The sequence below is a fragment of the Eulemur rufifrons genome, chromosome 7 (assembly GCF_041146395.1).
Source record: "Eulemur rufifrons isolate Redbay chromosome 7, OSU_ERuf_1, whole genome shotgun sequence".
Lineage (NCBI taxonomy): Eukaryota > Metazoa > Chordata > Mammalia > Primates > Lemuridae > Eulemur > Eulemur rufifrons.
The window spans coordinates 122,823,246-122,840,009 of record NC_090989.1 but is presented as its reverse complement, the minus strand read 5'-3'; the positions used below and the strand labels follow the sequence as shown (position 1 = coordinate 122,840,009).

At 39.0% G+C, this 16,764-nt stretch overlaps 1 protein-coding gene and 1 pseudogene across 1 annotated transcript in view; both read right to left on the bottom strand.

Moving 5' to 3' along the window:
* The window catches only part of ACAD11 (acyl-CoA dehydrogenase family member 11), an 82,735-nt gene extending 65,988 nt beyond the window's left edge, over positions 1-16,747 (bottom strand). The window contains exons 1-4 of the mRNA XM_069475420.1: positions 16,345-16,747; positions 3,338-3,437; positions 946-1,071; positions 225-386 (exon numbers count right to left, since the gene is read on the bottom strand). Coding sequence (XP_069331521.1) covers positions 225-386; positions 946-1,071; positions 3,338-3,437; positions 16,345-16,493 — 537 coding nt within the window. The 5' untranslated portion in view covers positions 16,494-16,747. The remainder of the gene's footprint in view (positions 1-224; positions 387-945; positions 1,072-3,337; positions 3,438-16,344) is intronic.
* On the bottom strand, positions 8,350-8,406 carry LOC138388900 (U6 spliceosomal RNA; annotated as a pseudogene).
* Positions 16,748-16,764: the final 17 nt, after the last annotated feature.

Here is a 16,764-nt window from a genome sequence, read left to right as displayed (position 1 = left end):
AAAGAGTAATGGTAAATTAAGCAAAGAGTCTGGAACAGAATATTTTGCTGAACAAAACCTGACTTAAAAATAGAAGATTATTTTATGCCAAAAACAAGTCAATCTGTAGGATAATGGTAAAGTCATAGCCAAGTTTCAGAAAACTATACAATCATATATTTTGACTAATAATATATTATTTCCAAGAACTTGAAAAAAAGTAGCTCTTTATGTGGGTGCATTACCTGTCTTTTGCAGTACCCAGCACCTATACCAAATTCTTCCAGCTGCAATGACCGTATATTCAAGGAATGTAACTGAGCCAAAGTTTCTGCCATGGCCACATATATGGCTGAACGTTCTGCTGGGCTAACTCCAGGTAGTGAGAAATCACGAAAGATTCGACCCTATGGAAGTGATTACAATAGATAATTTAAATGTTTTGCAACCAAAACCTATACTTTGTAGAATATGTTAGAAAAATATTCATTTGTGAAACAGGTTTAATATTAGAGGATACGTGCTAAAGGGAAAATACAAGGATATGTCAAGATGAACTTAAAAGCCAAAACTATTCTCAACTTACATTTTACAAAAAACAAATTAAAAAACTATTTGAATTCATTGTTCTTAATGGCTTGATTGTCCTATATGGAGTTGATTTTCCCTGATAAGGGTAGTGGTTGTTGCCATTACTTATAGTTCTTTGCTGACACCCACAGGAGAATTTAAGAATAAGTCAAGATGCACCAATTACTAAATTTGCTCGTCATCTATTTCATCCCTCCCTCATTGCATGTGCTCAAATTAAAACAAAATTTTAAGCCTTTGCAAGGCAAACCAATTACCTAAAATATCAAATAATAAACTACATAATTTATAAATATTAAAATAAAACTTCATCTAATAAAGCATCATAACTTCATAATTAAAAATAAAAGCAACAAAATAAGATTGTTAATTTACCTTCATATGTTCCATCACATAAAATTCTGTTCCAATGACAGATGCATCACTGCAGTACAGCATAGGCTTGGGAACAGGGAATCCAACAGAAAACAAGGCTTTCTGGACTTTAAATTCTCTGTCAATCTAAATAGGATGATGGATTATTAAAAATCAGAGACATAGAAATTTAATAACTATTTGTGAGCTGACCTTAAGGTTAGAAATCAATTGGAAAACAGTGTCAACAAATAACTCAGAGGATAACTGTAATAATTTCCTTAACAGTAGTCTTAATGCAATTATTGTAATTATAAATTAGATCAGCACTAAAAAAATGATAATTTAGTTAGGATAAAAAGATGGGTACCTGCATGGGACTTAATCTTGGCTCTGGTAATATGAAGGCAATAGCTCCTGATCATAATATTTCACAGGCTGTTGTTTTTTTTTTTTTTTTTTTTTGAGACAGGGTCTTGCTCTGTTGGCTGGAGTGCAGTGGTGTGATCATAGCTCACTGCAGACTCAAACTCCTGGGCCAAGCATTCCTCCTGCCTCAGCCTCCCAGATAGCTGGGACTATAGGCACATGCCACCATGCATGCCTAATTTTTTTTATTTTTGTAGAGAGGGGGGGTCTCACTATTGCCCATGTTGGTCTTGAACTCTTCAAGCAACTCTCCCTCCTTAGCCTCCCAGAGTGCTTGGATTCCAGGCATAAGCCATGGTGACCAGCCAATATTTCTCAGATTTTATCATAAAACATCCCTTTCTCCTTTGTCCTCAGCAGTTCCCTGCTCACTGGCTTGCTCTCTTTCGTTCATTTCTCCCACGGAGGCTCAGGTAAGTAAGTCTCTATTCTAGCACTCTACCACAGTCAGCTACAGGGAGCTGGGGCAGGTAGATGGGTGGCAGTGGGAAGGGAAAAACACCTGCCCCTTCTGGAGATCAAAGGAGGCTCCTGTTTCCAAGGCAGGGGTGTGGGGATCCTTCCTGGTACCTGGTGCTGCTGTGGAGCTCAAGGTAACTACTGGGAAAGTAGGCCATTAGAAGCAAACTGGTACTGAAGCAGGAGCCCAGACAAGATAGTGAGAAGAAAATGACCTTCTTAATCAGAACAGAGGTGTAGGCCTATCACTCAAGACCCGAGGGCACAGCTTACAGCAGGGTTGTGATGCAGACCATGTAAGGATGATTCATTTGCATGTAAAGTCACCTTGCCTCGGACTCAGGCAAGGGTAATCGACCATTCTACGGAGGGGAAACCATGAAGTTCATTTTGACATCAACAAGTAAAACAGCTGCTGCAGCGATACCTGGAGAAATAAAGGGGAGTAACTAAACCCATGTCTAAGCAGCACCCTGGTGGGGAAATGAGCTTGGGGTGGTCAAGGGGAGAGGACAAAAGGGTTAGGGAGGCAAAAAATGGATGGCAGAGTGGGAGCATTGCTTTTTTCAATGCAGAATTGAGAAAAATGATGGGAGTTGGAACAAAGTTCTCCAGATCCTTAGAGCTGTACTTGGGCTGAGAGTATTATGTTATGGTCTAATGTGTTCTGGTAGGATGTTATCAAGAAGAGAGCCAAATAGGGCTGATTATAGGTGCATGAATCCTGAGCACATGCCATGTTGACATTTAATAAACGTTATCCAATTTTTTTTTTTTATCTTAAGCATCCAACTTTCTCCATGTTTCTGGGAATACAGTGGGACCAAGGAAGTCAGTCTGTATTTTCTATCACTGTAATATTAAGACCACCCCACAATGGTCCTTTCCTAGTGAGCTGAGTCTGGGAAGCACCTGCTATCCATGGTTACAGTAATACTTTAAATATGCACAGTGCTTTTAATGTACTCCAGGACTTTGATGCCTATCCTCTCCTGTTCTATAAAAATCCATAGATAACTGTTTTCTGAAAACAGAAAAACTTTTATAATTCTAAATCTAATATTTAGAGAATATTATAAAATTCTTATTCAAATCTTTCTTTTTATCATCAAAAGATTAAAAGATTGTCATAGGAAATATATTAAAATAATTCAGCAATTAGATACTGTTATTAGATATAATAATTTAAATATATAACAATAAACAAAACATTTATAAATGAGTAGCACGGAAAATACTCACTCACTGATTGTATTTCTAGCCAAGTGTATAGGGAGAAATCAAATCCACAAGAGGACTGGGTGTTGCTCAAGATTAATAGCCTAAAGATAGCCTTAGATTTCAACCCCAAATCCTTTTTAAAAACAAAAAAGGATACATTTCAAGTGAAATTTTAATTAGAAATAAAATATATTTTCTATTATTTAGTAATCATATGATGGCTTTTAAAAGCAATTTAAATCTGTTTTGTATGTATAAAAAACATTTATTTGTCACCAAATAATTTATCATTTGTATACTATACCTTATGTGCTTTAGGAAGAAGTGAACCTGGTGGTTTTTTCCTGAGTACATATGCTTGAAAGCCCTTTTGGAGATAAAAGGTTGGGTTGGACTGTCCTGATCTAGATAGAAGTAAAGAAAAGGTCAATTTTACACAGATATGTTTTCCTTCTTCCTCAAATCCTACCGAAATGTCAGCAGGAGCAGAAAATAAAAATAAATCCATCTTGATGCTCGAAAGCCAAGAGGGGTGCTACCAGCAGCTTATAACATGAGTTTCTGGATGATACTAAAGCAGACAGCAACACATTGGCAGGCGGAGAGTCTCTGGCCCACACAGGTAGAAGAGAGTACCCTACCTCCTGACCGCACATCATGTTTTACTAGGAGTACCTCTAGAACAATGGGTACTTCCGATAAAAGTAAGCAAACAAAAGCTGAGAGAAGAGATTGTAAGTGATCAGTCAAAAAATCAATTAAGGGATGCTGGATCAGCTGGACTAATGCCCCTTTATCTGCCCTTATAGAGATAACCCCCATATGTGTCACCAGGGCTAGCACCTGAGTACAGCTCTTTACAATGGGAGATCCGATAAGTGAGGTCTCAAAGTGAGCAAATGGGCCAGAAAAGTGCCATGGTGCCCCAGCTAACTCACAGACACCAGGGAACTGGCTTTCCCTGCAAGATGAACAGAAATTCTCACATGGACGAAGGATCCATACTCCAGTGACCAAAACTATTCAATTTACACCTTCACTTATTATATGGGCAGTTAAGGATCACCCAACTTTTGAAGAATCCAACAGTATAAAAGGGAGACTCCAAATTAAATAAAGAGAAGAATAAATTCCTGAGGTAACAGGTAATAGGAGAAAGTGGTAACAAAAACCTTTGAAGATTCTCCTCAGGACTCTATCCTCCATCAGGAAAAAAAACAAGAGTGAGCCCAGATTGAATGCAGTAGCAGCTTCAGTGTCTACATCTTTCTCCTACAACCGAGAACCATCTTCCCCAGCAGGTATATCAGAGAACTTGGATCCTGGCACCATCTAATCTGGTGTGGGTGCCTTTTAACATAGAAAAGGGGAGACGATCACCAATGGTCAAGAAAGGGAACTGCCTCAGGCTATGCTGTCTTTACTGACATGGGACAATTTATGTGATGCTGAAAAGAGTCTATTGCTATGAACCTTACAAACACATTTTTTAAAAATGACAAACATCTGGCCGGGCGCGGTGGCTCACGCCTGTAATCCTAGCACTCTGGGAGGCCGAGGCGGGAGGATGGCTCAAGGTCAGGGGTTCGAGACCAGCCTGAGCAAGAGCGAGACCCCATCTCTACTAAAAATAGAAAGAAATTATATGGACAGCTGAAAATATATATAGAAAAAATTAGCCGAACATGGTGGCGCATGCCTGTAGTCCCAGCTACTCGGGAGGCTGAGGCAGGAGGATCGCTTAAGCCCAGGAGTTTGAGGTTGCTGTGAGCTAGGCTGATGCCACGGCACTCACTCTAGCCCGGACGACAGAGTGAGACTCTGTCTCAAAAAAAAAAAAAAAAAAAAAAAAGACCTACATCTGATTGGATGTATTTTTGATGAGGCAGTTCTCAAATCATATATAAAGCACTGGTCTTTCATGATGGTAAGTGACTCAGATGAAATGTAAAGGGAAAATTAAAAGCTGCTTTTTGAAGACAGAGTTGCCATATGACCCAGCAAATTCACACAAAAACTTGTACATGAATGTGCACAGCAGCATTATTCACAACAGCCAAAAATTGGAAACAGCTTTAAATGTCCATCAGCAGATGAAAGGATCAACAAAATGTGGTATACCAATACAATGGACTATTGTTTGGCCATAAAAATGAATGAAATACTGATATATACAACACAGATGAACCTTGAAAACATTAAGTGAAAGAAGCCAGTCACAAAAGACTACATATCATGTGATTACATTTCTATGAAATGTTCAGAATAGGCAAATCCACAATGACAGAAAGTAGATTAGTGGCTGCCAGGGAATAGGAGGAGGAAAAAATTGGGAGGTATGGGGCTTCTTTTGGGGGTGATAGAAATGTTCTGGAATTAGATAGTGATGATAGTGCATAACATTGTGAATATACTAAAAACAACTGAATTGTATATTTTAAAATTGTTAAAATTGTGAATTTTACGTTATATGAATTTCATCTCCAAAACAAAACAAACAAACAAACAAAAAAAAAGCTTCTCTTCTGAGGAAATATCTACCATGGTTCTAACAAAGACCAAAAAAAACAAAACAAAAAAAAATGCAGAAACCCACCTGCATGGGAAGATTATCACAAACACTGTCAACATAGTACTTTATTTAACCACTCCAACCATCGGGCCTCCAAATAGTCTAGAATCATTGATGGTCTCAATATAAGAATCATCACTGAGCCAATGGTCACAACTTCTGTTGAGGACTTAGACAAGACATTTGGTGCTAAAAGAAATATGTTGATCTAAACCTAAGAGGTGGCACTTTTAATTTGTCCAACCTCCATTAACAAAGATAAAATCTTCACATTTAAATGTGCAGCTAGGGACACTTGCGTGGTTGGAGAAGACTTTGACTAGACAGTCAGTCTCACAAGATCTTAATAGGCTGCCCTTAGTTAGCATCAGTTCACTTAGAACATGAAGACAGGAAATACAGTATGCTGGCATGGCAGCATCAAATGAGTTTCTTCAGTGAGTCCTCACAATAATCCATGCAGCAGTCTAGTGTCTACTGTATTCCCCCTCTTCCCCTTCGGTGACAGCTGAGGTTTGAAGGAATGGTACCAGGCAAAAGGTGAGTACAGGTGCCATACCCTGGCTTAAAAGCCTTAGTCCATAGACTGGGTAGCTTATAAACACCAGAAATCTATTTCTCACAGTTTTGGCATCTGGGAAGTCCAAGATCAAGGTACCAGCAGAATTGGGGTCTAATGAGGACCCACTTTCTTATAAATGGTACCTTCTCCTTGTTCTTTTCTCACATGGTGGAGGGGCAAGGCAATTCTCTGGGGCCTATTTTCTAACACTAATTCCAATTTTGAGTTTCTGCCCTCATGATCTAATCATCTTCCAAAGTCCCCCGCCTCTTAACATCATGACCTTGAGGGTAAGGATTTCAACATATGAATTTTGGGTGGACCCAAACATACAAACAATAGCAAAGCCTCATACTCCACAAGAACCATTATCTCTAGTAGCAGTCCTTTGGGCACAGCTTCCAGGGCCCTAGCAAGGGAACTGACCAATTGCAAGAACTTGCTACACTTAGGGAAGCCTGACACTATGACTTACCACCAGATACTTTACAGAACTTACAGCTCAGACATAGTTTATTAAAAAGATTTTTTTTTTTTAACCATAAGTAATGTTGCCTGGAAATACAGAAGATATGCCACCTTTACCAAATTTCCAGAATAACAGGGCTAGAAAGTTAACCAAATTTGTCCCTAGAAAAGGAGAAAAAGTTTTTTTAACCCTTTATCCATATCATGGTAAACAAGTCTCAGATCCATGGCATCATCCTAGTGGGTGACTCTATGCGGGCAGTTTGCTACGCTCCCCGCAAAGAGGTCGTTTTCTCTTTGTTCCAATCAGGTCTCTAAGTTGACTACTCCAGTTTGCAGGGAGTTAGCTACGCTCCCTGCAAAGAGGTTTTTTCGTCCGATCAGGTCTCTCAGGCAGGGGTCATCGCAAAGGATGAAAAATATAGTAGGAAACAGAAATAAAAAATAAAGTAATGGCAATAATAATACACAGAGCCAAAGATATAGTTTATAAAGTAAAAGTTTATGAAAATAGATAAAGGAGGGTATCCGGATGGAAATATTCTACCCGCATAAAATATCTCCCCAAATGAAACTCCACGCAGGTATTTTATAGGGTACATACAGGCTTCCCGTTGCCAAGGGCAATGGGATTTGCATACTAACAGGCAGTTTGCTCTAGGGTCAAAGTCTCCTAAAAGGCACCACAGATCCTTTAACTAACTCTAACTAGGGGAACAATGAGTTATAAAATCATCTCGGGGCAAACTTCTAAGTTTTATGATAAGGCTATTACTTTAGCAAAAAACAGAGACATCTTGGCTCCAGTAATTGTGTTCTTGGAGACAGAGATGATCCCAGAAGTCAACATGGGCTGTGCTTTGTGTTAATTACTTGAACCGAATGGTTCCATCTGGGCCCGGCTTGGGCATTAGCATATCTATATGATCAGCTTTCAACTCCGGGGGTCTACCTGTCAGCTCTGGCAACCTTTGGTTCTAAGGGAGGCCTGCCTTGTCTTTCAAAACAGGTAAGAACCATAGGCCCAGTTTACAGCTGTCTCTTTGAAGTGCAGCTTCTACTGACCAGCAAGACGCCCTCCTGAGATGAGGCAGCTTTTGAACTAACACATTTATTTTTTCTTTAAGGCAAAGCCTTATTTGACTTCTGAAATCAAATCTTGTCTCCAGAAATACAGGGGGCATTTCTATAACTCAGTATTCTTAGGCTCAACAACTCTACTTGCATCTTCAATCTTCATAAACTCAGAAATTCTTACAGGATTTTTTCAACAGAAAGGAATGGAAAAAAAGCATCAATCTTGATAAGGGTGTCAGTTATATTTGCAGCTACGTAGGCAGCTATCTTATGCCTTGTCCAGAGACTTGAAAACATTCAGGATTTGCTGCTCTTTAATATCAATCCTTTTCCTTTGGTGTTGAAACCACCGGTGGAGTCATGACTATTCTGATCAAGTACAATACAATCATTCATACCAAGCAGCCTCAGACCTTCACCATCTGTCTACTCTGACAACCAGTTTGGTTTGCTCATTCAGGTTTATGAAACTGAGTGAGCAATGATGAAGGATAACAACCAGCCTGGCAAATCTGAACCCACAGGCATCCCTCCCGCACCCTTTGCCCTTTGGATTTCTACAGATTGAAGTAACTTTTGATAGTGATGCCAATGGCATTTCAAATGTGTTTGATTTATTTATTTTGTTTTGTTTTTTAAAAATATGGAATGCTTCATGAATTTGCATGACATCCTTGTGCAGGGGCCATGCTAGGTGCCATGCTAGGGGCTTCCCTGGAAGTGGTTGCTCATCCTCTGGAGGTGTCTCTTCTGGAACCATGACTACAGAAACAGACTAAGCCAACCAAAACACAACATGAAGTTTGAACATGAACATACACTCATGAAATTTGAAGGACTCTGATTTGCACGAAGTCAATTCAGTGGTAGTTTTTTGTTTTTTTTTTTTAAATTATATTTGAGCTGCTTTTAAATATATTACTAGACATTCTGAATACCTGAATATAGACAAGGAAATAGAGTACAGTTGTACTTTATCCATATGGTAAATAAGTGGAAAGTGTACTTCATATCAGAGAACAAAGCATTTTAAAATTGGCATCATTTGATAAAAAAGAATGAGCCTAGAGCACTTAGTATAAGGCTACTTCTTTCCATTTCCTATCACTCATAGCACTGCTGTCTTGAGAACACCAGAACTGGTCTCATCGTGCCCTTTACCCCTGTTTATACCATCAACATGAGAAGTCTCATATTCCCATTTCCACTTGACTATTGCATTACCATTCCCTTGAGGCTCTGCACATTGCCATTTGTCTTGTTTCCCTACCCCTCCTCCACCCCAGTAACTCCTGACACCCTTCCACTGTGCCTGTGAAACTAATAATCTTTCAAATCCCATACAGCTTCAACATCTTCTCTGAATACAGCCTTCACCTCCTGTCCCTTTTCTTTTTTTTAATTTTTATTTTTCTAGAGATGGGGTCTCACTATGTTGCCTAGGCTGGTCTCGAATTCCAGGCATCAAGTGATCTTCCTGCCTTGGCTTCCCAAAGTGCTGGGATTACAGGCGTTCTAATTAAAACCTGACTATTCCACAAGGACCCTATTTCCTTTGTAGGCTTAAGTGGTAGATGTTTTTCTCACATCTGGTGAGCCTGGAGATAAAGTCTGTGTCCCTCTTGACACTCATTGTCACTTCCAGACTCTTGGCTCTCCTTCCTGTCCTTCCTGTCTAAACCCCTCCCACCCCAGATTTGAACCTCAGGTCATATGACTCTGCCACCTCTTCCCTTTTTTATTGTAGCCACCTACTAACTCTCAGATCACTTCCCCTCATTTCTTAAGGATTTTGGTTTGATTGACTCTCATTAACACTACTGCTATCTTAATTATTGATTTCAAAGTCCACACAGATGTCTATTTTAACACTCAGGCCTATCAGTTCCTTGAATTTTTCTCCTCCAGTGATATTTTCCTTGGCACTATGTCAGCCACTCATTCTAAGAGTTATACTCTATCTACACCTTAGCAATATCAACAGTTCAAGCACTGTATAATGCTACTTTTCAAGCATTTCTATCTCTGATCTCCTATTTTTCCAGTTATTCCTGATAGTACCTCAATTCTAACAATTCTTCAATCCTAGGACCTATCATCTATTGATCATACTGCCCTTCACCTCACCTCCCCCCACCACGTCCTCCCTTACTTAACTAGCTGAAATTTGATGGTAAATTACATAACCACTACCTTGAATACACCTTCGGTACACTTGCCCTTTTCTTACTTCATGATATTTGCTTGGCAAAAGACTCATCCTGGTTAAATCCAATTTTTTGCTTGCACTTACATAACTGGATATAATTAGAGAAACAAACTCATAGCCATAATTATTGTTTTAGGTTAGGTTCCTGAGAAACAGACCATGAGAAAAAAATTATGCACCACAAGTGACTTATTAAGGAAATGTTTGGGGAACTAATAACGAATTGGGGAGAAAGAAGGTCAGGGAAAGGGAGAAAGCCAAGTAAGGTGTGATTTAAAACAAAGCCCCTTAGAGCAGCAGTCCCCAACCTTTTTGGCACCAGGGCTTAGCTTCATGGAAGACAATTTTTCCACAGAGGGCCAGGGGGAGGGTGTACGGGGGGCAGCGGAGCTCTGCGGCCTGGTCCCTATCAGACCACAGACTGGTACCTGTCCGAGACCCAGGGGTTGGGGGCCACATCCTTAAAAGGTAGTTATAGCCTGATCTCATTGGGGTGGGGGGTGGAGTTATGGGGGGCGGGAGCTCTGCAGTGTCAGAGTTTAAAATATAACTCTGAAGCAAGACTAATGGAGATTTCATACTCCCAAATCACTATTGGTTAAGGTCCATATCAGGTACTACAACAGTTGGGGCAAGAGTGGCTCCAGTAGCATCAGGGCAATTGACCCAAAAAAAGCCGGTAAGTGTTGGCTACTGGAAGCAAAACCCAACAAAGGCAGGGTGTCCATGGAAATAGTAATACAGGATCCAAGAGGATCTGGGAAAAACATCTATAATGTTTACTAGAATAACTATTCTTGCTTCAAGTTCATGACCATGAACCTCAAAGTGAACCCCACTTGGCAATCACATTTCCATAGCCTATTCATTCTCCCATGCTCTTAGGTGACTACTTCATAACTTCTCCTCTCCCCTCAAACCTCAAACACCTTCTCCATTTTCACTCTCAGCTAACGACCTAGCTTACTATTTCAACAAGAAAATAGGAACAATCAAATGCGAACTTCCATAAGCTCATACTACTCTGTCAACTGCATATATATTATCTTCTCTCCAGAGTCTATAAATGGATGTTCACATACCTAAGGAAAACCCCTTCTCTTTCGAATTAGATTCCAGCCTTCTTTAGAACTTCTTTCCAGGCCTTTCTCCTACACATTTTTTTCCATGTTCTAGATCACTACCATCAGCTACAAACATGCTGTTATTTTTTTAAAGCCTTGTCTCACTTCCTCCTCCACTTAAAACATTTCTATCCCCATTTGTTGAAAAACTCATGAAAAGTTGTTTACACTCTCTGCTCCAATTCTCCTCTTCCTATCCTCTTAAACCCATTTCAATCAAGCTTTTATTTCCATCTTTCCCCTAACACTGCTTTTCAAGGTCACCAAAACAAACCATGGTTTTTACCTGCCTCTCTGGCCACTCCTTCTCAGACTCTTTTGTAGATTCCTCTTCATTCTCCAACTTCTTAATATTGGGTGCCTTAGACTCAGTCTCTAAATCTCCTCTTGATGTAGACTCATTTTTTAGGTAAGCTCTTTGATCTTATGTTTTTAAATATCTTTGTCAATGACTCCCAAATTTATGTCCTAGTCCATTCTACCTTAAGACACATCCAACTACTTATTTACGTATTTACCTGATGTCTAAATGGCATCTTGAAACTTAACATTCCAAAACTGAGTTCCTGACATTTTCTCTCAAATTTGCTTTTCTATAGTCCTCTCTATTTCTGTTCATAATAAACCCATACTTCCAATTACCAAGGCAAAAATAGAATAATCTTTGTCTCATGTTTTCCTTTCCTACCCTATATCTAATCAGTCAGTTATTCCTTCACAATACAGTCATGTGTTGCTTAATGATGGGGATACGTTTGAGAAAATATGTTAGGTGATTTCATCATTGTGCAAACTTCATGGAGTGTTTATACACAAACCTAGATGACATAGTCTACTACACACCTAGGCTGTGTGGTATAGCCTATTGCCCCGGACAGCATGTTACTGTACCAAATATTGGAGGAAATTATGACACAATGGTAAGTATTTGTGTATCTAAACATAGAAAAGGTACAGTAAAAATATGGTATTATAATCTTATGGAACCACCGTCATGTATGTGGCCTGTCATTGACTGAAAGTTCATTATGCAGTGCATGACTGACCACTTCTTACCTATTCTACACTACCACTCTGGCCCATACCACTAATGTCTCTTTACTGGAACACTGTAATACACTAGTCTCCTTGCTTCTGCCCTTGCCCACTTTAGTCAACTCTCAACACAGTAAGTGTAGATTCTCTTAAAAAAAAAAAAAAAAAGACAAATCACTTCCCTTCTCTGCTGAAAAACCTCCAATTTCTCCCTATCTCAACTCAAAGTAAAAGCCAAAGTCCTTATAATGCCTGATAGGGCCCCTGTTGCCCTTGCTTATACTACTTCAGGCTATTGGCCAATATTCCCTCAACGCACTAGGCACACTCCCCCTTCAGGGTCCCCTCCACCTGGAACATTCATCTTCCAGGTATTTACATGGCTCATATCCTCTTCTCCTTCAAGTCTTTGCTGAATGCCACCTTCTCAGTGAAGCCTTCCTGCCCCAACCCCAAACATTTCCTATTCTCTTTTCCCTCATAGTACATATCAACTTCTACTACATTGTGATATTTAGAAATTGATTTTGCTTATTATCTGTCATCTTCAAATAGAATTGAAGTTCCAAGGAGGCAAGATTTTTTGTTTGTTATATCCCCAGTGGTTGAGACAGTGCCAGATACACATTAGGCACTCAGCTGCAAATCACAAGTTTTGTTGTATCAAGCTATATAATGCTTTCATCATTGTTTACCTCTAAATATTTTGTATTTCCAATAGGATTTAACTTTTGCAATTTTTTTTTCTTTTTTTTTTTGAGACAGAGCCTCAGTCTCTTGCCTGGGCTAGAGTGCCGTGGCGTCAGCCTAGCTCACAGCAACCTCAGACTCCTGGGCTCAAGTGATCCTCCTGCCTCAGCCTTCCAGGTAGCTGGGACTACAGGCACGTGCCATTATGCCCAGCTAATTTTTTCTATTTTTAGTTGTTTGGCTAATTTCTTCCTATTTTTAGTAGAGACGGTGTCTTGCTCTTGCTCAGGCTGGTCTTGAACTCCTGAGCTCAAGCAGTCCTCCCTCCTCGGCCTCCCAGAGTGCTAGGATTACAGGTGTGAGCCACCGCGCCTGGCCTTGCAAATTTTTAAAATCAATTTTGCATGAAAATAATATTTACAAAATTTGTAAGACATAAGGAATAATGCCACAAACACCATTTTCACTACTCTAAGAAAATTACTATGTCTTTGAAGCCCTTCGGAGAGAGACACAGAGGGCTCAATTTTATATTTATCATTTCCTGAAAGTTTATCTCCTTAAACGATATACTGTTTATTTGTCCATGTTTATTATTGTGTTAGGTATAGCTGTAGCTGAACCATTGTCACTGCTGCGTGGTATTCCATTATATAAATATACCACAATGTATTCATCCATTCTATTGATAAATATTGTTTCCTGGATTTTTGCTATTACAAGCAGTGCAATGCATGTTTTTTGTAGATTACCTCCTGATACTCTAGTAAGAGAATATCTCAAGAGTATACATCTAAGAATAGGATTGCTGGGTCATGGGGCATACGCGTATCTTCCCAACTTCATTTTTGCAAGATCATGCCAAGTTGTTTTCCAATGGTAACTCTACTAATTCATACCCCTGTATGAGTCCCTATTGCCCCATATCCTTACCAATGCTTGATACTGTCAGATTTTTTAAAAAAGTCAATCTGGTGATGTGAAATGGTTTCTCAATGTTTTTTGGAATTTGTATTCTCTTTATTACTACCATGGAATGAAGTTGAGTATCTTCAAGTCTTTTGCCCATTTTTCTGTTGGGATATTGTCGTTATTTATATTCTGGATATTAATCTTTTAACCATTATAAGCACTGAAAATATTTTCCTTTGTGTTTTCATGTTAAGAAGTCTTTTAATGAAAATTTATCAGTCATTTCCTTTATGGTTTCTACTTTTGTCTTTTTAAAGAATTTCTTTCTTCTTTAATCCAAAGTTATAAAATTCACGTATGTCTTCCAAATATTTATAGTTTTACTTTTCACATTCAAGGCTGTTATCCACCTGCACTGTATGAAGTAGACTAAGGCATCTAATTTCTATTTTTTCATACAACTGGATAACAATTATTCCAGTATGATTTCTTGAAAAGTCCTTCCTTCCTCCCCACTGACTCTTTTTTTTTTTTAATTCTTATTTCAGCATATTGTGGGGGTGCAAAAGTTTAGGTTGTGTATATTGCCCTTGCCCCCCCACCCCCCTGAGTAAGAGCTTCAAACGTGTCCATCCCCTAGACAGTGCGCATCGCACTCATTATGTATACATACACCCATCCCCTCATATATTATTCTATAAGCATGTGGGTCTTTTTGTGAACTCTCCATTCTATTTCATTGGTCTATCTTTGTGCTAATATCATGCCACCTTAATTCAAATTTCACATTTCATTGTTCTTTAGGAGTGTTTCTTCTATTCTTAGCCCTTTGCTCTTGAACATAAAATTTAGGAGCAATTTTTCAAATTAGAGGGGAAAAATTAGGATTTTGATTGACATTGAATTGAATCTATAGATAAATTGGAAGAAAAAGAAATATTTACAATATTGACTTTTACTATTAAAGAACATGGCATCTCTCAATTTTTAAAATTCTCTTTAAGTTCCTAATAAGGTTTTGTCACTTTTTCTACAAAGGTCTTCCACTTCTTTTGTTAGATTAATATTTAGGTAATTTATATTTTTGATGCTCTTATAGCTTTTTGAAAATTATATTTTAACTGTTGTTAAAGTAGAGAAATACAATTGATTTTTGTATGCTGAACTTTGATAAACTCTTATCTGTGTTGACTATTAGCTCTTTCATCTTTGAATCAATTAGTTTCTAAACATGTATTTCTGAGTTGCTTTTGTTAAAATTTTGGCATTTAAAAAACCCCCATATTTTGAGAATATAATGATTGATACTTTAGAATTTTTGAGACTTCTTTTGTGGCCTAACATGTCTTCAATTTTTACAAACTTTTTCATGTGTTCTAGAAATGAATGTGTACTCTGTGGGAACTATAGTTCCATACTTATTTAATCAAGCTTACATAACAGTTCTAGAAGCAATTTTTATGACACAACTAATTTCATTTATTGAGCACAATTATGGTTTATTCAACATTCAACTTAGTTCAGAATTAAGTATCTTTCAGTTAAATAATTCTTTAAAAACCCTAAAGCAGGGCTTGATGCTAAAGGGTAACTTGCCCAAACTCCACAGCAAGGGTAACAGTTGAAATTTGAACTTTGATCCTTTTTAGTTTGTTTACAACACATGGCTTCTAGGTTAAAAATCTCACCTATTGTTTATTCCACCTTTTCCTTCATGCTCCAATATATATTGAGACATGGGCCTTTTAATTCTACATCACAAAACTCTGATTCATCTCCTTTACCATTTTAATTTTCACCAAAATCAGTAGTCAAAAAATATAAATGCCAGTGATAAAATGCCACTAATATACTGTGCCCTTTGGCCTATATTACCATACTTCATTTCATTATCAGGACCAGTCAGAACAGGGATGGTTACTACAAGTTACCATGCTAGTTCTCCCAGTTTAAGTAATACTTAAAACTCTCACACGGTAAGCTACAGATCCGGTTTTCTAAATGCTAGGACTCTTTCTATAACCCTGTGTTTATAAAAATATTTTTAGAATTAAGTTTTAAAACTTTATCTATTGTAAAACATCAGACTAAAGCCAGACTGATTCACCATGGGGAACGGTACTCTAACGATCATTTCACACAGTTCCATGCCCTCGCTAAAAAAAAAAAAAAAAACGACGCCCAAAGTAGTGCTGTGACTTGCTAAGTGGAAGAACTAGGATTCGAATTCGGATTGTCCATCTTATGCCATTAACACAGCCTCCGGGGATACCACCAATCAAACGGAATTACACCAGCTTCTCAGAAAAAGATCTAATGGCTGCAGCACAAAAGGTCAGAGAAGGCATCTATTTCCCACAGAGCTTCCAATCTCACTTGCCTTAGTGAATCCTCGAGGCATATAACTTCATCGTTTTACAAACATTCCTTCCGAAAATAGAATAGTGAATGTTATGGCGCTTCCACTACTGCCCTCCAATTGGAAAGACGCCAGCAGAATCGAATACAGGAGGATAGGCAATAGCAGCTCCTGCCTGCAGGGTGCGTTTTTGCAGAAAAAGCAATCGGGATAGGGAAAATGTAAGAAACCATCCAGAACCAAACGAAGGAAAACACAATACACAAATTTGTTTCTGTTGGAGGCGAGGGCCGGCGTCGATACCTGTACTGGGCAACGGTCAGCGTGGCCCCAAGTTCGGCCCCAAAGCCAGGCAAGTGCTGGTTTAGGTAGGCCTCCAGGGACTTGCGGTCGAACTCGTGCTGGGGTAGCACTTCGACCGCATCAGCTTCGCCAGCAGCACCTCCCTCCATGACTGCCGCCGCAAAGCACAGAAACGCAAAGCTCACAGTCTCGAGTGTCAAAGCCCTTCAGGGTTGCAGCAGCTCCAGGGCGAGGACTGGCTCCAGCCAATCACGCACGCTCTAAGCGCGTTGCTGAGCAACGCCTGCCCGCTGAGTCTCGTGACCTAAGATCTAGTCGTGAAGAGCCAGAATTGCCCAATGTGTGTCCTGATTTAAATTCTTCAGTCAGCTTCAGAATTGGAGACCTCAGTTTTAAAGAAAACAAAGCCACAGTCATAGT